Source organism: Solea solea, chromosome 12, assembly GCF_958295425.1.
Source record: "Solea solea chromosome 12, fSolSol10.1, whole genome shotgun sequence".
Classification (NCBI taxonomy): Eukaryota; Metazoa; Chordata; class Actinopteri; order Pleuronectiformes; family Soleidae; genus Solea; species Solea solea.
The window spans coordinates 25966958-25990534 of record NC_081145.1 but is presented as its reverse complement, the minus strand read 5'-3'; the positions used below and the strand labels follow the sequence as shown (position 1 = coordinate 25990534).

General features: G+C 40.3%; 1 protein-coding gene across 1 annotated transcript in view; it reads left to right on the top strand.

Annotated features, from left to right (window-relative positions):
* Window positions 1-23577, top strand: part of necab2 (N-terminal EF-hand calcium binding protein 2) — a 147154-nt gene that overhangs the window by 35800 nt on the left and 87777 nt on the right. Inside the window, exons 3-5 of the mRNA XM_058645367.1 lie at window positions 9770-9878; window positions 16164-16189; window positions 16591-16688. Of these exons, the coding sequence (XP_058501350.1) occupies window positions 9770-9878; window positions 16164-16189; window positions 16591-16688 (233 nt within the window). The remainder of the gene's footprint in view (window positions 1-9769; window positions 9879-16163; window positions 16190-16590; window positions 16689-23577) is intronic.

The window sequence follows — 23577 nt, the reverse complement described above, 5'->3', positions numbered from 1 at the left end:
AGGTTTCTGCCAACAGTAATCTGTGATAATCTCCAATACTTATTGACCTAAATGGATTTGTTAAAAGACTATACTTCTTTATTTATTTTTTAAATAAACTGAATAAAACTTTTTTGAGATTTCGTCAACTAAAAGTGGACTAAAACTATCACATATAGAAATGACTAAAATTGGACTAAAACAATAAGCATTTTAGTCCAAAAGACTAAAACTAAGACTAAATCTAGAATGGCTGCCAAAAACAACACTGCGCCAAACGGGTTGTGATTCGGCTTGCAATCGCATAATCGATCTCAATAACTGATCTACAGTTCGGCGTTGTTTGGTTTGATTCTTGTGACTCTATCACTGATGGAAAAGCAAAAAGAAATGTGCCGAGTCAATCGGTGCTGGAACTGGGTAGTGGAAAAGCACCAGTAGCGATGTTTTCATCGAGTGGAACAGGTGCATTATGGTCCGTGCTAGACCGGCTCCACCCACAACAGAAAAACATCACTCGATTTTTTTAAAGGTGTTTTATTTGGAAATGTGCGATGCACTTAGGCTGAAATAAAGCACAAAAACTGTCCTAAACTCACTCGACGACCATGTTGTGACAAAGGGAAGCTTGATACCCAGGAGTAGATGTATCTTCCTCACAGCAGAGTCTAATGTCTGTTTCTACTTCCAGCTGCTTGTTTTTGAGCCTTAGATCGTAACCGCTGAGAAACAGTGAAATACCTTTAGCGTCTTTGATTCACTGCTCTGTGTGTTTCTCATTGAGAGAAGGAGGGAGGGAGGGAGGAAGGGGGAGTGTGACACTCTCAATACACGTCACAACGGCTGGATCTTGTGTTACTTTCAAATGAGTGTTGTTTACCGCGTTCACAAGAGGAGTCCGTTTGAGCCTCCGTCATCATTCACAGACGGACAGCTTTAAGTGCAGCTTCTCATGTGTGAGTTCCACTTTAACACAGCAGGTAAGGAAGAAGTTCAAAGCTGAACAGCTGAAGGCGACGCTTGTTCTACTTCCAAAGAAAGTCTTTCTCCTCATAACTTATTCTCCCTCTAATGTCAGAATGTATCTCTCGCTCTCTCGTCGGTGAACCTGATTCTCCAGATTCTCCAGATTCTGTTGCGAGTTGTGAGAGGAAACTGTTTGTAGAACACTGTTCCGAGTCATGTAACATCGAATACATGTGTTTGAATTTGCTCAAAGTGAAATGATTTGGTCATGATATGATTTACTGCTCTTCCTGCTGCTTTTTACATTTCATTACTAAAAGTGACTCGTTTGTTCAGAATCACATCAGCACTCAGACACAAGTGGAAGATCAGCTTCAATTGGTCTCTATGAGACGCCGCAGTGTAGGTTTATAGACGGTCATTTGGATAAATGCGGCAAAACCGTCACTTCCAGGGAAGCTCAGCTTCTCTGGGAGTCAACGGAGCAGCGGGCGGGCGTGGAAGCAGAATTTACGTAATAACTGGGCCTGAAATGAACTTTCCTAGTTTTGAAGAGCAGCAACTGCCACTGGTTCCATCCGTCCACTCTCTACCACTTTATCCTCGACATGAGGGTCACGGGGGGGGTGGTAGCTGGAGATCTCAATCCCAGCTGACATCAGGTGAAAGGCGGAGTCTCACCCTGGACAGGTCAGCAGTCCATCACAGGACCATCACACACACAGAGAGACAAACAACCATTTAACCCATCATTAGAGAGTCCTGTTAACTGAATCCTCAATGTGCATGTGTTTGGACACACACACACACACACGCGCACACACACACGCACGCACACAAGCGCACACACACACACACACACACACATACACATTCACACAAATTGGAAGTAAAGGAGAAGATTTTCACAAAGATGAAGCTTCAATCTTCCACTTGGATTATTTTTCTCCTGGCAGTAATCACACACATCACACACACAATAGTGAATCAAATTAGAGTTCCTCTTGAATCACTTCACCACTGTTCCATGGTGTGGAAAATGATGGGGTGTGTTGTTGTTGTTGTTGTTGTTGCTGCTGTAATTTACACCAACACAGATGACTATGGAGGTTTTTCTACGATTGGCTGAACAAAAGGTTTTTGGGTTCATTGTTGTTTTTTGTTATTTTTGATTGCCTGATTTTGTGGTATTTTTCAAAAATGAAGGACTTTGATGGGGAAAAAAAATAATAGTAATAAAAGTATGAGAATGTCATCGTGTTTGTGAAGGTAACATTCCACAGTCTGGATAATGTCAGGGTGGTATATGTGTGTGTGCCTTTGTCCAGAGTGAATTGTTTATAATAGTTTATAAAAGAAACTAAATAAATATGACACTAAATGTACCCAGATTGCAGAATTCATGCAAACCCAATGCAAATCTAAATGAATTTGACCTTTTGTGACCCCTGGGTTACTTCAGGTGCTTTCTTTTGGTCTTTAATTCAATTTGAACTTTTTCATTTCCTTGTTTTCAGTTATTTTGACATTCTTCTTTTTTCCCTTTGACCTCCCCTCTGTGATGGTCTGTCCTCTCCTGATGAGATTCACCTGTGTATTATTATTATTATTATCAGTTTCACTTCTGTTCAATTAGCTCTGTCTCTCTGGTGGATTCAGTCTCTGTCCTCCACAGTGTTTAATAAGTTGCCTTTATCCTTTATCCCTCGACCTGCTTACACTGTCTTCCAAAAGTGACCCATATTTGGAAATCTGGATTAATTCTGGTTAACACTTGGGGAGAAAAACCTGCAGGGTGGGATTGGCTAATGAACTGGAAACAGTAAGTAGGCTGAAACTAAAGTGTTATTTTATAATTTTGAAATCCTCTGCCCAAAGGCTTAAAAGCTAGGAAACTTCAGCATGAGTCCACCGGTTTGAGACGTTGTCCTTCACTGTCCTTCACACTTTGAAAGAGAGTCACATGATCAGGGACAATGTCCATGTGTGTTTCCGTCACTTTTTAAACCTTAAATGTTAATTTTGAGGACGCACCAGTTGCATTGACCAGGGAATGTCTCTTAAATTCATATCTGATTTATTTATTTGTGAATGTGGTCACGTCTGCAGCCTTTGCTGCTTCATCCTGTTTGTTGCTTTGTTCTGTTTGTGCCCCGCAGGTATTTTTCTGTAAATCTTTACCGTGACTCTCTCTCTCCTGCTGTTTTCCCATGGTTTTTGCCCCGGCTTTGTCCATGCACGTTTATTTATTTAGAATGTTTTTGTTGTTCCAAAATCGCTCCTGCTCAGGGCCGGCTCAAACCTTTATGGAACCTTAAAGTGAATTTGATTTGGGGTTCCCCCCGCCTCCATCCCGCCACCTGCAGTCAGTGCTGACTATTATTGATACTATAGTTTTGTTATTTACACTTTTGTATCCTTTTTGGTTGGTCTTCTTGCTGCAAAGGCAAGAGTGCTAACCACTACACCACCCGTGTGGCCCCTCAGAAGCATCATATGCAGAGTAAAACAGAAAAAAGCCCAAAAAATCACAACACAGCACAAACTAGACAATTCAAACCTAACTTCATTATAATTTAATTGTGTATTTATGTTGAGAAATAGGAGCATATCTCTATATTTTAAGTCCCCGCTCCAAGTCTTGTGTGTTATAAATTACGCTTCTTTTTTCAAAGGTCTCTGAGTCACACCATTTCCTTTCTTTCCTTCCTCTCACTTTGTCATAAACTGCAATAAAAGTCTTCAGCGGCAGTTAACTCGAGTTCATTTACAGTCTCGTGCTTTTTTGCTGACTTTGCCAAACAATTTCACATCTTTATTTTACATTTTCTTGAAGTTGGTCCAACGATAGTGCGTCACGTTCTCGTGCCAAGACCGCTTTCATGCTTTCATGCTTTCATGCTTTCACGCTGCGTTTCTCTCTCTCCTCCTGTCTGCGGCTGCTGCTGCTGCTGCATTGGAAGACGTTTGTTATAGTGAGTCATTTCCTTTGCATCAAAACAATTTCCGACCATCACCCACTCTGGACGCTCAAATAATAGTCATTTCAGCAAAAAGCAAGTGCCAATCTTCAGAGACGGAGTGTCTTCTTGATGTTGCGTCACCGCCTTTGTTGGCAGCTGAAGATCATTGTTGTACATCTTTTATTCACTGTGGGCACCTGTAAAAGAAAAAAGTTTTGTATCAGGAAAAATATTGAAATGAATTGAACATGAGCGGGGAGGCAGTAGTAATTTATGTACAGTATGTATTTATCCTTGAATTTAAATGTTGATTTAAATGATTTAAAGTGCAGTATTTGCACTTAGCACCTCCTCTGGCGAGGTTTCAAACGAGCTGAGGCGATACTATGTGTGACGTCGTCAGACTGCCGGCCACTGATTGGTCAGAGCAGTGTTGATTGGTCAGATTCAGATGGTCAGCTCGTCCTCAAGCTCTACAGAAGCCTGATAACGAGCTGTTCATCTGAATCAGGTGTGTTGGAGCAGGGAAACCTCTAAAACATGCAGGGCAGTGTTCCCTGAGGACCGGGGTTGGGAAACACTGGGTCAGAGTGCCGTCACTGGAAGAGACGTCCGACACAAGAATCAAGCCGAACAGTGCCGAACTGTCCATCAGTTAAAAAGACGTAAGAAATCCCTAAAAAGTGAGTTCATCTCCAGCAATTACCAGGGAAATGTCTACAATCTCAATATTTAACAGAGGAGTCTGGTGTGATCTGGTCATGGAGGAATTACTGAACAGATATTTTTAATTCTCTGATTCTAATGATTCAGTTACACTAGAAACAACTGCTTTACTGCGTCACTAGTCAACTCATTGGTGTGTGTTGACTCCGCCCACGTTTAGTAGGTACTATTTTTGTTGTGGAAAACCAACCTGTGCCGTGCCGTGCCGTGGCGAGGCAAGGCGAAGTGAAGTGAAGTGAGCAGGGACCATAGGTGGAAAAGGGGCTTTGGTATTACAGTAAAGAAAAGTGTTATTGAGCCTGTTACACTGTTACTAAAAAACAACATTCCTAATGGAAATCCCACGTTAACACGATAACACTGCATATTGTGTTATGTGGTAATAAAGAAGCAAGCACATTTGACAGCGGTGCAGCTTAGACCAGACATTAGAGACAGAGGCTGTAGTTTTTTTGTTAGACATTTGTAAACTGAGAGTATTTCATGCTTCAGGAAATGAGGTTAACTCACTGTCTGCTTTAGCTGAGTGCTGTGAGCATGTGTGTGTGTGTGTGTGTGTTTATTGCTGTGATCCTGGTGTGCTACTGGAGAATTCCTTGGTGAGTCTAACCGTTCTAACTGGCACTGTGCAATAAATTGGGTCACTGCTGAATTAAACACCAGTGCTGCTGCTGCTGCTGCTGCTGCTGCTGCTGCTGCTGCTGCTGCTGCTGCTGCTGCTGCTGCTGCTGCTGCTGCTGCTGCTGCTGCTGCTGCTGCTCTGTGGTGCAGCACAGAGAGCAGCAGGTTTGAAATAGTCATGGCAGCCGAGTCTGAATAAAAAGCGGAGCCTGGACAGACTGTGAAAGGCGAGAATTGGCCTTTCAGACGTCTCTGCCTTGAACAAACATGCTTTCTGTCGTGGAAAGGTTGCACGACGAGAGTCTTTAAGGGGGAGGTCCATTTGTGACGGCGTTTTCCTTTTCTGTGCCGCTGGGAATCAATGTGGCTCGAAATCTGAGAACTTACTTCTATTCTTTGGATTCTCATATTGAGCAGAAAGGCAGGAGGAGGTAAAGTACATGGAGAAGACATACTGTAGACCCTCATAGTTCTCAAAGTGTGGTATGTGTAGCACCAGTGGTACGCAAGCTTCCTCTGGTGGTACTTTGAGAAAAATCAGAAATACTGTTTGACCGGAGTGCTGAGGAAATCAAACAAATAACACAAAACAATTGAATTGTAATAATTAGAGTCACCTTATCTCTTGCCCCATCTTAATATAAGTTCATTATACCAGTGTGTTAAGTATAAGAGAGAAAATTACTCTATGTTATTTTAACGTTGGTGATAATAAGAGAGAACAAAGTCTTCTTCCAGGGAGTCCTGGTCAAGACAGCAGCACTGATAGTACCAATAAATAATATAAAAGTTCAATGAATGTAATTAAAGGAGAGTTTAAAAAAAAAAAAAGAGAGATATAATAAAGTGCAGAAGTATACAGGCTATACTAACAACCCCTCAAAAAGGACACAACACAACAACATGTTTAAAATGTATGAAATGCCTTTGAAAGTGTGATTTGACCGTCATCATGTCACAGACTTCACCTGCTATCAGCTGTTGGTCACGCTGATGTACTTTTATTCCATTTTTCTTCCTCTAAATGTGAACATATTTATAAAAGGAATCATGTTGAATAACTGATGAAACTCCTAAAATAAAGTTTTATCTGATGACATAAATCAAGTCAAAAATAGGTTACCTTTTCCCACAGGCGTCTATTCAAACAAGGTTCTTTATGCAACCAGCCGGGTCGCCCCCTGGTGGCTAACTGGTAATGTTAGGGTCAAGTTTTATAAACAGTTTATGGAAGTAACTGGGGAGATGAGTATAGAGTAAAACACCATTGGAAGCTAGTGACAATTATTCTGGATTAGGCTTTGGACAATGTGACCTATATAAACTCAGTTTACAATATTACTGGGATAATTATAAAGAATATCCTTTAATTATATATATATTGATTATATTCATCTGTCCCTAATTGGTTTGTATCCATACGTTTTAAGAACATTTCCACAAATTTACGGATAAAGAAGAAGAAACAAAAAACTCAAATTCCCAGAAAGTGTTAAGTAAATAGTTAGTTTGGATACACATTTTACTTATGCATTTATATGTTAAATATGCCTCATATGTATATACTATAGGCTGGTTTCCTCACTTAAGCCAACCCGGAAGTAGTGATATACTGAATATCCACCGGGGGGGGGGGGGGGGGGCGACTCCACTGGTTGAATGAAGGTCTATGGGAAAATGATAGCACCTTATAGCACATACAACCAAACATATAGACCTTGAATTGAGAAAATAAAATGTTTTTTTTTCATATTTTATGACATATGCACTTGCACTAATCATAGTATATATATATATAATTCTCTAAAATAAAGTCATTCATATCAGCAAACATAGACACTGATACAATACAGCTGTGAAAGTCGAGTAGCTGATAAATAGGTCACCCTCTAAAGTAAGGTTGAGAGGACTTAAACAATAATTGAACTGGCTAATGCACAAAAAGTAAAACAGACGAGCGAGGAAAAAAAAGGATTCCCTTCTTTGTGTTAAAATGAAATTCAGAAGCACAGTCTTCCCTAATCCTGCAACTGGGAGAGGAGCGAGTGAATGTATACAGTAAGAGCAGCACATTTGAATTGAAGGCTTTCTTTGAGGCTGCAGTGCTGCCGCTGCTGCTGCTGCTGCTGCTGCCCCCGTGGTTTCTCAGCTCTCTGCAGTGGTCCCATAGCTCAACCTGCTGCATCCAGTCTGCCTCGCTCAAGGACGACCACACTTTGAGGGCAGGGGGGGGAATTAATATTTGATATCTCGCTCTGCATCATGCAGCGAGACAGACAGTCAAGCATGCAGTATAGCACCAGTGTGCAGATATACAGCAGGATCGAGTCAAAGCCATGAATAACCACTCCCTTCTGTATGGAGCTGCCAGCCCCTCCACACTAAAGCTCACACTGGTCTATAATGAAACGGCAAGCAGAGATGTTTGAAAGGAGACCTGCAGTATGAGCTGGAGCCGGATGCAGAGTAGAAACCTACATCTGTGTGAAACACACACACTTCCTTCTACGTCGAGAACCTGAAGACAAAGTCCCGGAACATTCGATATGAATCTAATTGCTGCACGATGGAAAATAGAGCCACACATTTTTAGTGATGTGAATACGTTTTTCACAGTGGCTCCATTAAAAAAAAAGCCTGTAATTGCCTCTCGTGAGACGCACCAACACATCCACTGTGAAGCCAATGATGTAGGAAACTTAAAAATCCAGTTTTTCTGCCCTCCGGTGTTTCCCAGCGACCGATCTTTGTACGTTCCGCTTTCTAGAGGAGCTGCTGTTATTACTGCAGTGGCAGCTCACAGTATATGTGTCTAAGACATTATATACAATTATAATAAATCATTTTGTTAATGAGACTCAAACCAGATATAAACATGTTTTACCTGGGTTTTCTCTGGGTCCTCAGCCCAAAAAACAGATTGCAGATTTGGTAAATTGGACACTCTACATTGACTGCAGGTGTGAGTGTGAATGGTTGTTTGTCTCTATGTGTCCCTGTGATGGACTGGCGACCTGTACCCCGCCTTTTGTCCTATGTCAGCGTGGATTGTCACCAGCAACCAAGCGATCCTTTATGTGGAGGACAAAGCAGTAGAAGATGAATGAATGAAAGAACGCTAATCTGACTAAAATCACACGGAAAAGAATGTCCCTTTGTCAGATGAACACACCCACATTATAGTAATTAATTCCTTCTGTATGTATCTGTTTAATCAGACTCGAGCTGTGGTCTGCAAATTCGGACTGCTATGGAAACATGACGGCACAAAATGGCGCCATGTTTCCATACTGCCCTCACATCATAAAACCATACACCCGCCTAATCTGTCAAAAGTCTGGTAGACTCACGCAAACAGATTTTCAACTTCTCTCACAGCTTGGTTGTTTCCTCACTCGCAGGTGTCTGAACTGCTCACGGTTGTTTAATATGCGGGCCGGGCCCTATATTGCGCGGGCGTACGTTAATATCTGCGCGCGCAAAGTAATATTTTTTGGTCGTGAGCATGTTTTACTGCAACTTTTGACATAAATGTGACGCCATAGTCTTTGCCTAATGCTGACTTCACACTGTGCGGTTTTGTGCGAAAGATGTCTTAACGTGGCGATACCGTAGTGTCAGAAATTTAGGATGAACGTCTCACGGTGCAACTGCTGCTACGACTCACGTCTGCTAAAGAACCCATAGCAATGCAACATGCAATGGCACACAGGTCAACGTGACACCAGTGCTAAACTGAAGAGCTCTCCTCTTCTTCTTTTCAAGACACAAAAACTCCACAATTGTCTGATTGTGTGTCTCTTCATTGTTTATCTCAGGTCTGGCACTACAGCAGCACAGAGACATGACGTATGCTGATGATGTTTTACTCTCTCGCGCTACTCTGCAGTCGTCAAACTGGATGTCCTTCCAAAGTTTCCACACTGTGGCTTGCGATGAACTTATACAATTGCTAAAGGCTTGTTCTAAGGCTATGAAAACTAAACTTTTTTATTTTTGGGTGATTATACACAGTGTGAAGAAAATAAGACGAAACAATCCCCTTATCGCTTGCTCCATCTTACTCTTATGTCACTATACCAGTGTGTGTAGTATATGTGAGGAAGAGGAGGAGGATGAGAGAGCGAATGATCTTATTGGGAATAAAGTTCAGGTGGTACTTGATGTAAAAAGTTTGTGAACCACTGCACTAATACAAACATTTATTTATGTATGTGTAGTCTATTGACTTTCTGCCAATAAACCATTGTAAATGTCACACACTGGGCCTGTAATAAAACAAGAAATATCCATGAAGATAAAAAATATGAATTGTAAACCCACATTATTATAAAACACATGAAAGCCAGTCTAATTAGATAAGTAGCAACTTGAAGCATGAACGTTCAAAAGCAGCATCATGAAAAAAGTGACTTGTGCACAGGATTCATTTCTCCGATGCTCTCTGTGTATAACACATCATTTTAACAGAGTGAGTGTGTGTGTGTGTGTGTGTGTGTGTGTGTCTCCTGCAGATGATGGTAAACTGTCTCTGGATGAGTTCCAGGCCTTCTTCTCGGATGGCACGCTGAACGAGGAGGAGCTGGAGAAGCTGTTTCACACCATCGACTCTGATAACACCAGGTCAGCACTTACTATGCATCTACTGTACATTTGAAATGTGTGTGTGTGTGTGTGTGTCACACTGCTGTGAACAAATACAATCTGCATTTGTGAGTTTGCTCCACCGTGTCTTTGGGATTTGATCACGTCTCACTATCAATTATGAAAAGACGAGCGACGCATGCAGCTGTTTCTCTGCTGCACAAACTGTGTGTCACGCTTTACAGCTGTGTGTGTTTCTGTCTTCTTGTGTTGGTGTCTTAGTGAGGACCAAAAGAAACCCCATAGGTAGTGAGGACATTTTGGAAAAGTGAGGACATTGGTTGTTCCTCATGTTCCTATCACCCTTTTTATCACTTTTTAACACGTTTTTTGGTTTTAGGGTTAGGGACTTACAGTCAGGTCCATAAATATTGGGACATCGACACAATTCTCTTCTTTTTGACTCTATACACCACTACAATGGATTTGAAATGAAACAAACAAGATGTGCAGACTTTCAGCTTTAATTTGAGTAGGAATTACAACAGTTTCTATATGTGCCTCCCACTTTTTAGGGGACCAAAATAATGGGACAAACTAAACAATCATAAATCAAACTTTCAATGTTTAATACTTGGTTGCAAACCCTTTGCAGTCAATTACAGCCTGAAGTCTGGAAGGCATAGACATCACTAGGCACTGGGTTTCATCCCTGGTGATGCTCTACCAGGCCTCTACTGCAACAGTCTTCAGTTCCTGCTTGTTCTTGGGGCATTTTGCCTTCAGTCTGGTCTTCAGCAAGTGAAATGCATGCTCAATCGGATTCAGGTCAGGTGATTGACTTGGCCATTGCATAACATTCCACTTATTTGCCTTAAAAAACTCTTTGGTTGCTTTTGCAATATGTTTTGGGTCATTGTCCATCTGTACTGTGAAGCGCCGTCCAATGAGTTCTGAAGCATTTGGCTGAATATGAGCAGATAATATTGCTCCAAACACTTCAGAATTCATCCTGCTGCTTTAGTCAGCAGTTACATCATCAGTAAATACAAGGGAACCAGTTCCATTGGCAGCCATACATGCCCACGCCATGACACTACCACCACCATGCTTCACTGATCAGGTGGTATGTTTTGGATCATGAGCAGTTCCTTTCCTTCTACACACTCTGTTTTATGTGCATGCATGTTTTGCATATGTGTTTTGTATGTGTATGTGTGTTTTGCATGTATGTGTGTTTTCTGTGTGTATATGTGTTTTGCATGTGTGTGTGTTTTGTGTGTGTGTGTGTTTGTGCAGGCTTTGTGAAGATGTATGTAATTTGTTCTGCTGTGTGGAAAAATCTCACGCCCCTTTTTCTGAAAGCTGTTTTTATGTGGAATTATATTTGTAATTAAGCCTTTTTAGATAAAAATGTCAACATTAAGCAGGTGAAATAAAGACAGTGTGACAAAATAATGAAAGAGGAGACTCCATCTCACTTCCTCCTCCTCCTCCTTCTTCTTCTTCTTCTTCTCCCTTTCTCCTCCTCCTTTTATCTTTGTTTGTCACCCTGATCCTCCAACACATTAACCTTTTCCATGGCTGCCTCCGGGGACCCTCGGTTTTGATTTGACTCTCATTGAATCAATTTCTGGACCCTTTGTAATCGGCCAATCAGCTGATCCATATCAGCAGAAGTGTGCTGACACTGTGGGCTGATTTACACAACCTCCAAATGCTGCACGCCTTCCAATAAAAGGAAACCAAGCAGAACAAAAAGTGACCTTTTTATAGTGGCTGTTGAATTGAATTGGCTCAATATATAATTCCTCCACCAGGTTCAGCCTTTAGTGATTTCTTTATTTCTTTTTTTTTTTAAATCAGCGCAGTAAGTGGACCGTGCGACTGACGTCAGCCGTCTTGGGAGACCGTCGCACTTTATAAATCTTATTTGCTGCAGTGGATGCCGTCAGAAAAAAAGTTTCACCTCATTAGAGTTAAGTAGACTTGGCAGCTGCGTGCCAGGCCTCAGCATTATCATGTGACAGCAGATCAGGTTTATTGATTAGTCTGAACAAAAGCAGAAATGACGGCGTAAGCGGTTTCCTGTCGAAGCAGGAAGTTGATGGATAGAAAGGAGGGACGGGGAAGACAGAGACGGAGAACGCTGTCCTGCCTCCGGACACACGACGATCTGTCACCGTCGCTCTTTGATGAATTTCTCACATTTCAAGCTTTCTTCCTCTTATCGGTGCCGTTTTCTGAGGTTGCCGGAGAAAACATAAAAAACATGAACCTGCACTTAATATCTGACATTTATGTTGGTACCTAACAAAAAGCAGTTGAGTTGCACATAGTTTTTTATGCAGTATCTTTAAACTAAAACCTTTACTTTTGAAATAAAATACTTTATCGCTCGTCTTTTTGTCCAAAAACTATGTTCAATAACATCTAACTAAAGAAACTTGAGCAACCTGAGTGACTTAGCATAACTTAGTAGAGATTTCTGACACAAAGTAAGCTATGAAAACATTTTTTTTCATCATGCAACTTGATTAAATTTTTCATTTGACCTTTCCTGCCCGGGTAACACTCATATCAAAATATGAGGGTTATTTTTGTGTCTCTTGCAATGAATGCCTTAAATCTCTTGAGTAAATTAGGTGAAATGCCTCTTTAATGTGCAAATTTCAGTGCAGACATCTTGAAATTTAATTTTCAATAAAGCCAAATCACAAAAAAACATAGTGATGATTATTAAAAACATGGAATCAGTCAAAATAGTTGAGTTGCACATACTTTTTTATGCAGTATCTTTAAACTAAAACCTTTTCTTTTGAAATAAAATACTGGTAACACTTTAGATTAGGGAACACATATTCACCATTAACTTGGTGCTTACTAACATGCATATAAGTAGCATACCAGACCTTTATTAGTAATTATTAAGCATGTTTTAACACCTTAATCAGGAAAAATCTTAATTCATGTCGTAATAGATGTAGAATAAGGTTATGTAGAATAAGGTGTTAATATATGCTTAATAATTACTAATAAAGGGCTAGTGTGCTATTTATGCACGTTAGTGAGCACCTAGTTAATAGTGAATATGTGTTCCTTAATCTAAAGTGTTACCAAAATACTTTATCGCTCAACTTTTTGTTCAAAAACTATGTGAAAAAATGTTTCATCATGCAACTTGATTACATTTTTCATTTGACCTTTGCTGCCTGGGCAAACACTCATATCACACCCACTTTGACGAAAGATGAGGGTTATTTTTGTGTCTTTTGCGATTAATACATTTAACTTCTTGTGTAAAATAGGTGAAATGCCTCTTTAATGTGCACAATTCAGTGAAAAACAATCAGCATTTGCAGTTCTTTTAATTTAAACATATGTGATACTAAATGTAACGTTCTTGTGCTGATTGTTATTGCCCGTGATGAGGATTAAACCCAGGGATTAACGGGATTTAAAACAGTGATGACAGATATTATTACTAACACAGGGAGGGTAGGCGGGCGCGCCTGCGTGCATGCGTCACTTGCGGGGGGGGGAACAGCAATAATTACTGGTTTGCTTCCTCTGTGAAAATGTAGCCTATATCTGGAGCTAACATTTGGATAGTAAACAATGCTGCTGTGAGGCAAACAAAAACAGGAGAAAGGGGAATAAATACGATTCAGTGCAACACAATAAGAACATGAGTCATTTCAGAGCTATAAACTACCTGTTATTGTGTTTACTGAGGCAGAGTTAGATAGAAAAAACTAAGGCATAATGTGTAAATATAAAGTATGTCTGTCCCAGGCACAAAATATCAGAATAAAACTGCTTTTTATGGACATTTATTTCCTTATTTTGTAATGTCTTAAGTGTTTTTAAGAAGATAAAACAACGGCAAGATACAGATTAAATAAATTAAAGAGAAAAATAAATTTAAGAGAGCTTGATGTGATGCTACCTTAACTTAACTAAACCACAATTCAAATCCTAGGCTAAACTTAAACCAGTTCCCCAGAAAATTAGATTCTGTCTCATTAGGACCAGGTTTTGGTCTCCATGAGGACAACTGGTCCTGACAGGGTCAGTGTTTATGCCATGAAAATGTCCTAATACAAGTGAACACACACACACACACACACCAATAGAGCGAGGAGCCTAATATGTAACAGCAGTGTTGTAATGTAACAAAGTACAAATACTCATTAAAATTCAATACTTTACTTTTACTTCTAAAACTTAAGTACATTTTATATCAGAAAATGACTTTTGATACTTAAATATAGTAAATGTCATATACTTTAAGACGTATGAATGTACATTGTTTTGTATTAATATCAGTGTTGGTTGTAGTGTTAAGGCAACATAAGGCCCTGGGGCCGGATCTGGCCCACAAACCAGTTTAATCTGGCCCATGATGACCTTTTTGACCCTTAACTTGACTCCTGCTGAGCTACAGTTGTGATTATTAGCAGCTGTGATGACAGAATCAGGGCTAAATATGAGCAACATTGACAAAAACATTTCAGTTTCACCCCTTCACATTAATAGCATTAAATGAGGGACAAACAGCCAGACTTTTATTTTGAAATAGTTATGGATTACTTTCTGATTACTTTAGACTGTGAACACTGGAATAAAGAAACAGTGGAGAATAACACACATGATTTCACAGCAGATGTTTATTTAAAGCCTGTATGTCCCAGTGATGGATCAGGACTCGTCAGATCAGCCGGTCAAACACGGGTCATAAACGAGACGCTCAAAGAATTCGCTTGTTTTATTCAGACAGATTTTCCTTTTTTTACAACATCTAACAGGGAGTTTTGACTGAGCAGTCGTTATTAATGAAGATGGACAGATGGAGTCTCTTCTCTATCTCTGTCCTCTCAGATATCTCATCCCTTTCTTGGCTGGATTAAGCGAGGGATGAATGGATCTCCCCGTCTTTTCTTTTTCTTTTTCTTTTTCTTTTTCTTTTTCTTTTTTCTCTTTTCTCCTCTCTTTCTCCTGCTCCCATGTTCTCCTCTTCCTCTCCCGGCCTGTCAACCAGTGAAGGATTCACTGTCACACAGTGAACTGAGCAACAATGATGACAGTGGATTGATTCAGACTCCTGTCAGTCTTGTTAGGTTGTTTCCTCCCTGCCTGACAAACCCCACACTGTGTATGTGTGTGTGTGTGTTTGTGTGTGTGTACCAGACCTTTTCTGGCATCAACACTGACCTTGTCAGGACCAGTAATCCTCACAGAGACCAAAACCTGTTCCTAATGAGGCAGAACTGGAGTGAGTTCACTGAAGGGTTAAGATTTGAAACATACAAACCTACCTTTGTGGGGGCATTTTGTCTGGGCCCCACATATTTTAAGGGGCTTTTTCAGGGTTAAGACCTGGTTTTAGGGTTAGGCACTTAGGGGCTGTCCACGCTGAGACGGGTGTAGGTGAATACGCATACTTTTGGCATTTGGTCTGTTTTAGGGGACCTGAAGCTGTAGTTTTTGAAAACTCCAGCCTCGCGTTTCTGTGTAGACGGTAAATACGATACTTTAGGAAAATGACATCATATTCCCAGCTCTTGACGTCATATTCTCTGTCTTGTGTTGGGAGGTTGTTTGACAGTTTTACCAACTACTGTCAATTAGAAGTAACTAAAGTCAGTGTGAAAAGACGCAAGATATCACAAGGACACGTCCTGTCTTTAGAGATTTCACACACGGGTGAAAAAAAGTGCTGAATTGTTTAGTTGTGTTGGTTAAGGTAAGGGTTAGGGGCCAGGGAACGCATTATGTCAATGATGTGTCCTCACTAAGATATAAAAATAGTTTGTGTGTGTACTTTGTGAGGTCCAAAAATTACATCTCGGCCTCCCAACTTTAAAGGGCATGGACCGGTTAAGGTTTGGTATAACGCTTTGTTTAAGCTGTCCAAATCAATAGAAGTCAACGCTGTGTCCTCAGGAGAATAGCTGTGCAAACCTGTGTGTGTCTTGTATTTGTTGCTTTTTGAGGACCAAAAAATAAAACCATAGACTCATCTCATGTTCACAGGGGTTAAGACATGGATTTAAGGTAAGGGTGCGATGGTTAAGGTTAGGGTAAGGGGGCTAGGGAACGCTTTATGTCAATGATGTGTCTGCACTGAGATATAAAAACGTGTGTGTGTGTGTGTGTGTGTGCATTAAAATCAATCTTCCCATCCTGTATAAATACCATGCCAAAATGTTTCCTCAGTTTCTGACCCTGTTCTTCTCCATCCCCCTTTTCCTTCCTTCCTTCCTTCCTTCCTTCCCTTTCCACTCTCTCTCCCTCTGCTGCTCCACTGCTATGCTGTGATAGTAATGTTGACACTAAGGAACTCTGTGGTAAGTAGACCACACCCACACACACACACACACACACTGCCCTCATCTGCTCTGATCTATTATTGAAAAGTACTTTTCTCGGTCGAAATACAACTATTTTTTTTCTTTTAAATACATAAATTCAACTACTGATCAATTTCAGTGTCGCACAAAAAATAACTTAGTGACTCTAAATGTCGTTCAGATCTTGTAAATCAGTGTTTCAGGGAACGCTGCCCCGCCCCAACACACCTGATTCAGATGAACAGCTCGTTATCAGGCGTCTGCAGAGCCTGGTGACGAGCGGACTGTTTGAATCCGGTGTGTCGGAGCAGGGCGACATCTAAAACATGTATTTATACGTGTATATATACACGTATACATGTATATGTGTTTATGTGTGTGTGTGTGTGTGTGTTCAGACTACTTTGCCAAACACATGGGGGACTATGAGGGAGTCCTGGCCTCGTTGGAAACTCTCAACCTGTCCATCCTCAAAGCCATGGACTTCACCAAGAAGGTAAGTGTGTGTGTGTTTGTGTTTGTGTTTGTGTGTAAACGACAGTTTATATTCTTATTCTGCGACATATTAGTGTCTTTATTCGTCTCCCTGGGGGGGAAGAAATGCCGCAGTGCAATACAAGACCTAAAACATAATACATAAACCATACATGCGATGTATGTAGTGCATAAAACATGTGTACATAAACACACATGCGTACCATGTACAAGTACACACATACACACAGTTTAAATTAGTAACTGAATCATGTGGAAACTGCATTGTTGGTTTTTGATACAACCACAAACATAGATCAAGCTAAATTGTTGACCCTGTCATGCAGAGGTGTCAAACTCGGGGCCCGCGAGCCAGATGTAGCCCTCGAGTCAATTTTAAGGTGGCCCTCACCTTTCGTTTTTGTAAGTAATAGATTAATTTTGTGTAAATATTGTGAACTATATTGTTCCATATCGACACATTTTTTGCTCTGGAAAATAAAAGAAACGCCGCCTAACAGTAAATAAATGAATTTACATTTTTTCTCTTTTAAATAATGCTGATCATGTGTCTCATATAAATTCTACAGCAAAAACAAGGTTCAGATATATACAGTATATACAGAGATATACACACACTATCTTTTAACATACACATAGACAAATATATAATACAAATTCCTAGATACAAACACACAGACGTGAAATCATCACAAATGTCTTTTTCATTTGAGTTTGAGACCCTTGCTGTAATGTCTATAATCAACATGTGTATGTTAACATATGAATAGTTAAAGTCGATGAGCATCAACACTTGATTTGTGTCATAATGTTTGTCAGTAAAACAAGGAGAGTGTAGAGTTAAATAGCAGAAACAGCAGTTAAAACCGGGTAAATGTGGCAGTTTGACAGGTTTTTTACTTGCGAGGCTGTAAAGTCGTCAAAGTGTCGCTCTGCTGAAAGGTTATTATGGGATTATTGATCAGTGACACCACATAAATACCTTTTCAAATGAATCATGAAGTGTGGCTGTCATGAGTTTTTAATGTGAAATGCTGCCATGATGAAATCTGAGGTTTCCTTCTTTGCCCGCTGATCTTCATCCACCTGTTTTTCTTTCCTGTCATCAGAGGATACTTTTACTGTGTGTGTGTGTGTGTGTGTGTGTGTGTGTGTGTGCGCGTGTGTGTGTGTGTGTGTGTGCGTGTGTGTGTGCGTGCAGCTACATAAACATATTAACATACTGTGAGGAAATATGTTTATACATACAGCACAATGCAGAGTGAGAATAATGATGCGTGTGTCAAGTTTCTTTGTTGTGTTAAAGCCACACAGCTCCTCTGTCTTTGTGTGTGTGTGTGTGTGTGTGAGTGTTTGTATTTGTTATCAGGACCAGTAGTCCTCCTAAAACCTGGTCCTAATGAGACAGAACCTCATTTTCTGAGGAACTGTTTAGGGCTAATGGGCTTTTGTATTGTGGTTAAATGAAGTTAAGGTTGGTGTGTGTGTGTGTGTGCGTGTGTGTGTGTGTGTGGTCAGTTGGAGGGAAAACATTGTGTTATCCTAGTTTTTTCCCCATTTGCTATATATAGCAGCTGGTCCATAGCCACACTCTGATATTCATGTTGTCAGAGCTCGCCTTGACTGTGTGTGTGTGTGTGCTTGTTTGTTTGTTTGTTTGTTTGTGTGTGTGTTCTTGTGTGTGTATCTTTGTGAGGACCCAAATCTATAAAGGGCTTGTTTGGGGGTCAAGACCTAATTTTAGGGTTCAAATTGGGTTTAGGTTTCGAGTAAGGGGCTATCATGTCTATGAGGGTCCTCCCTTTGAATGCTGTGCAAACATGTGTGTGTGTGTGTGTGGGCTCAGTGTGTCTCTGTATCTCTATCCACCAGCTCCGTCTCTATCTTTCCCTGAGCTTCAGGTCAGAACTCAAGGCTAGTTTCTCTCTAATGAGTGTCCATTGTTTTAATCAATCAACCGAGTGTCTCTTCTGCTCACATTATTTGCTCTCCCTCTACACCTTCCTTCCTTCCTTCCTTCCTTCCTTCCTTCCTTCTTTGGGAGTGGCAATATCATTATAATATGTGTTACAGCGAGGGAGAGTGGGGCGGCTCGGGAAAGTTAGCAGAGGGTCAAATTACCAAAGTGAAACTCCGACACTGCTTATATGAGTCAAATATCGATGGAGGATTTGTGTGTGTGTGTGTGAGTGAGTGTGTTTTACTCACTGAGGCCAGAGTGGACACAGAGATGGAGATTTGAGGATCGTGTATTAGTGAGTCAAACTCAGTCTAGACGCCGCATCTGTCAGTCAATTAGCAGATATTTCTTTTACAGTTGCATCATCATAACTCCACTCCATACATAAAACACTGCTGCTGCTGCTGCTGCTAGGTGTTATGGAACAGAAGAAAAATGATTATCCTTTCTCACAAACAAGAGCTGTAGAGTCTTATTTTGGTGGTTAATACCGTCATACTTATTATTGTAATTGTGCCAATAAACGCTCCCAAATGTTACATACTGGATCTTTAAGTCTGCTCACATTGAAAACTAAACAGGTTGACGACAAAGTATCTCATAATTACAAGATGTTGAGTCATAAGTTAAGTCATAATTACGAGATGTTGAGTCATAGTTACGGGTGTTGAGTCATAGTTATGAGATGTTGAAACATGTTGAGTCATAGTTACGAGATGTTGATTCATAGTTACGAGATGTTAAAACATGTTGAGTCGTAGTTACGAGATGTTGAGTCATAGTTACGAGATGTTGAAACATGTTGAGTCATAGTTACGAGATGTTGAGTCATAGTTACGAGATGTTGAGTCATGGTTACGAGATGTTGAGTCATGGTTACGAGATGTTGAGTCATGGTTACGAGATGAGTTTCAACATGAAATATATCAATTTTTTCAACAACAATATATTTTTACATAATTTTACATTGAGTGGTGAAAACAGGCTTCTACACGTTTAGTCAACCATTTTCTTTTTTCCAATTCAAATATCACATTTTAAACACAAGTTTTTGTTGACAGCCGTTGAAATGGAAATGTTTGCTGGAGCCAAGGAGCCGTTTTCTCCCAGAATCACTTCTCGTATTAGTGGAGCAACACTTTGAGACGGTCGCCTCCTCAGAGCTTATCAGCTCCTCGGGAAATGTTAAAGTGGCTTTTCTGAGTGCTAATCTGTGACTAGTGATAAGGGTTTAAGTCGCTGTAATACATTAGCTGCACGTGTCCAAATTCTATATTACATTTTTGAAAATGATAGCAGCTTTGACGCCACTCTGATTATCTTTTCCTCCTTTATGTATCTATTTAGGACTTTATGTCTCCACAGTGTCTCCATCCCTCTCTCTCTCTCTCTCGCTCTGTTTCTATCAAACACACTGATGATAAAACTCTGAGAGAGAGAGAGGTGACATCCGTGAAAGGACTGGAGAGAATCTGCCAAAGTGGAGCAGATGTGAGTGGGTGGAGCTAAAAGACAGAGCGTGATATTAGCCGGAGCAGCAGGCCGCAGCCTCGACTCCTGGGCCTTTTTAGGTCCCAGTGTGAATCGATTAGTTCTCCATGCACTTCAGTGAACATTGACACAGGGAGAAAGAACAAGTGAAGCAGGTGAGAAGAGGCGTGTGCTCAGCAGTTAACCTCCTGTGCTGTACCGAAAAATACAGCACAGGAGCTTTTCTTCTTCTTCTTGTGCGTTCAAGTACTTGGTTGGAACCTTCGGGGCAGTCTGCATTCAGAATATAATAAGGCGTCTTGATTCATTTCCCGCAGAGACCTTGGCAAATCCTTAAAAAAGTGAGATGGGATGCATAAAATTAGAGACTGTTGCCAATTAGCCTTTCTGTAAGGCATTGAAAATGTGACTTTTGTTAATTCTGTGACATTTTGGCACAGAATGGTTCCGTTGATGTCATGATAAAATGGCAAATTAAATGTTAAAATTCTCAGCGGGTGTTGAAAGACGGTCATTCACATCACAGTTTGAGACCAAATGCAAATGCAAGCAAATGCTTGTGGTGTTTGGACATTCTCATAATGTTTTCATGGATAGCTAAACATCTGTGAGATGTTCACAGCAACACAGAGATTGTGTTATGGATAATTACAGTGTTTCAAGGACAATCCTAGGCATTTTTTTAAGAAGAGGAATTTGAATTGGATGCTATGAGGAAAAATCATTGTTTCCTGGACGGTGCCTAAACCTCACCACATTCATTACCTAAGGAAAAAACATCCCAGCTCCCTGTAAAACACTGTCTTTTGACAGGTATCATGGTTTGAAGAAATGTTCATTGGCAACATATGATCCTGGATACAGTTCCAAAGATACATTGCATACAATTATAGACTGGTAGAGTAACATTATGCAAGAAATCCAAAATACCATGTAAGAATATAATTGTGAAATTGGGAAACTGACAGAATCCTATAGAAAAGTAAACTAATGTGTAAATCTGGTTTTAAGTAAATGCCATGGCTAACTTGATAACATTAACATCAGGATACTACTACAAATTACTAGGGATAGATTTTCTCAAGTGCAAATGTCAGCCAAAAACTTAATAAAGATAATGAAGTGAGTTCATACACAGGAGCGAAAGCAAAAATTGGAAATTTATTTAACCCAGGACGCAGGTCATTTAGGCCTGTTAAAAGATGTATACAGATGCTATAAGAACGATAGAGTGTCTTATATCCTTTTATTCAGAACAACCTATAGGCAATCTTTAATTTTCACCAACTATATAAACACCTCTGCAAAAAGTACTCCAATTTTTGTTTAAATTGGATTGAATTCATGAAATTTGAAATACGTCAAAGCTAGCTTGGCTCTTTTTTTGTTTTTTTTTAACAAAAAGAAAAGTGGAAATGAATCATAATTTAACCCAACAACACATAAGAAGACAAGAAAAAAGCCTGAAGATGTGATCTATAAACTCATGTCCATATAAGGAGTTGTGTATTATTCCCGTAGTAATTTCCTGCCGTGCGAGCACTAAGGGTTAATAGGAAAACTAAACTGAATTATATCTGCTAGGAGTGGGTCAAAATATTGATTTGGTGATGTATATATCGTCGTTCTTTCTCGTGCAATACGATGATCAATACACCTTAATAAATGAAGGCGCAGTCTCTGCCGAAACTTGTGCTTGTGCGGAAGTTACCTGGCCAAAGAAGAGGGAGTAATGGTGGAGAAAGCCGCGTTAAGAGATGCTCCATCCACGTTCAACACATAGACCTGAGACGGTTGACATCCACAGAGTGACAGAGCAGACACTGACGCTCCGTCTCTTATTCATCATCCTCCACTTCATGCTCCCTGAGGGATGACCGGCACACTAATCATTCATGCAAATGTGATATTTCCATTCACTTCATGCAGTATTCATCACTCTTGCCTGTCGTGGTATCAATTAGTGGAAGCAGTCGTTGCTTCCCGAAGCTTTGAGGAACTCCGCAAATAAGCTGATCATACAGTAATTAGTGAAGGATTAACAAACTCAAATCACTTCTGACCTTAAGACCCCATCATGTCAGAGTTTAAGTGTAATTATCTGTCTAATTGACGAAATAATTACAAGAATTTGGAAAGATATTAGAAGGTAAAATTAGAGAAGAAAAGGTGGATTATCTGATTTTCTAAGCAATTTAATGCATGTTACTCTAAGAAATGTGAAAACTAAAGTGTGTTACGTAAATGTGAGCAAGTGTTTGTTCACTTGGACTCAAAATCATGATTTTGGCTTCTCACAAACAGGAAAATGTCTGCTACGCTAATAGAACACGATCTCCTGCTGCTGTTCACTGCGCCACGCAGCTCCATGTTTCCTGGATACAGTCTCTATGAATAACCCTGCGTTAAAAGACGGAGAAAGGATAAACGATACATATCATTTTTGCACAACCATCAATTTGATATAGTGAATTTGACCTCTGCACACACCAGAAGTGAACACACACACACACATGCCGGGTGCAGGAGCAGCAGTGGGCGGCACTTATCTGCACTTATCTGGGTTGGGTGCTTTGCTCAGGGGCAACCCTACCCTTTGCTGCCCCATAATTTAACAAAACACCAAAGAAACAAACATCTAATGCCCTGCACAGCAGATGCCAAAGAGCTCTCTCTCTCTCTCTCTCCGTGTCTCTATATGTGTGTGTGTGTTGGAGTGAGAGAGTAGAGGTCATGTAGAGGCAGATGCTGGCAGTGTTTTGGTAATTACTCTGAAGTCCACAGGGGGCGATGGCTTTTTTCTTTTTGCCTGTCAGCTCCACACGACTCTCTGTGTTTTTTTCTCAGTGTATCTGTGTTTTAGATCTTGTGTCACCCGGCGTCATTCTCACATGACGCACAGGTAATCATTTGTTTTATGTAAAGACGAAAGATGCAGGAAACATTAGCATTACTGGACCTCTACTGTCGCTGTATACACACAAACGCTCCCTCAGTCAGGTCTGATAAGCAATGTTTTCATTAAGTGGGAAACCAAATACCAAAAATAACATGTGTCAAATTACCATTTGAGATCAAATATTGTCCTGATCTATACACATCATATCCTATAGACCATCGGTGTCGGACTCATTTTAGTTTATTTGATCTCAAGTGCGGGCCGGAGCAGTAAAATAATAGCATAATAACCTATAAACAACAAGAACTCCAAATCTTTACAAAACACATTATCAACAAGCTGAAATTTACTGAGAAAAACAAGTGCAATTCCAAGAATATGATGCTTAATTTACCATTTACACATATGCATTACAACTACAACAGCACATTAAGTCACAGGTATCTGGGACTAAATATGTAGTATTCTTATGGAATTAGATTTGTGTCGATGTTTTCAAACCACACTTCACGAAGCAAACAACACTTTTTTAGAAGCAAA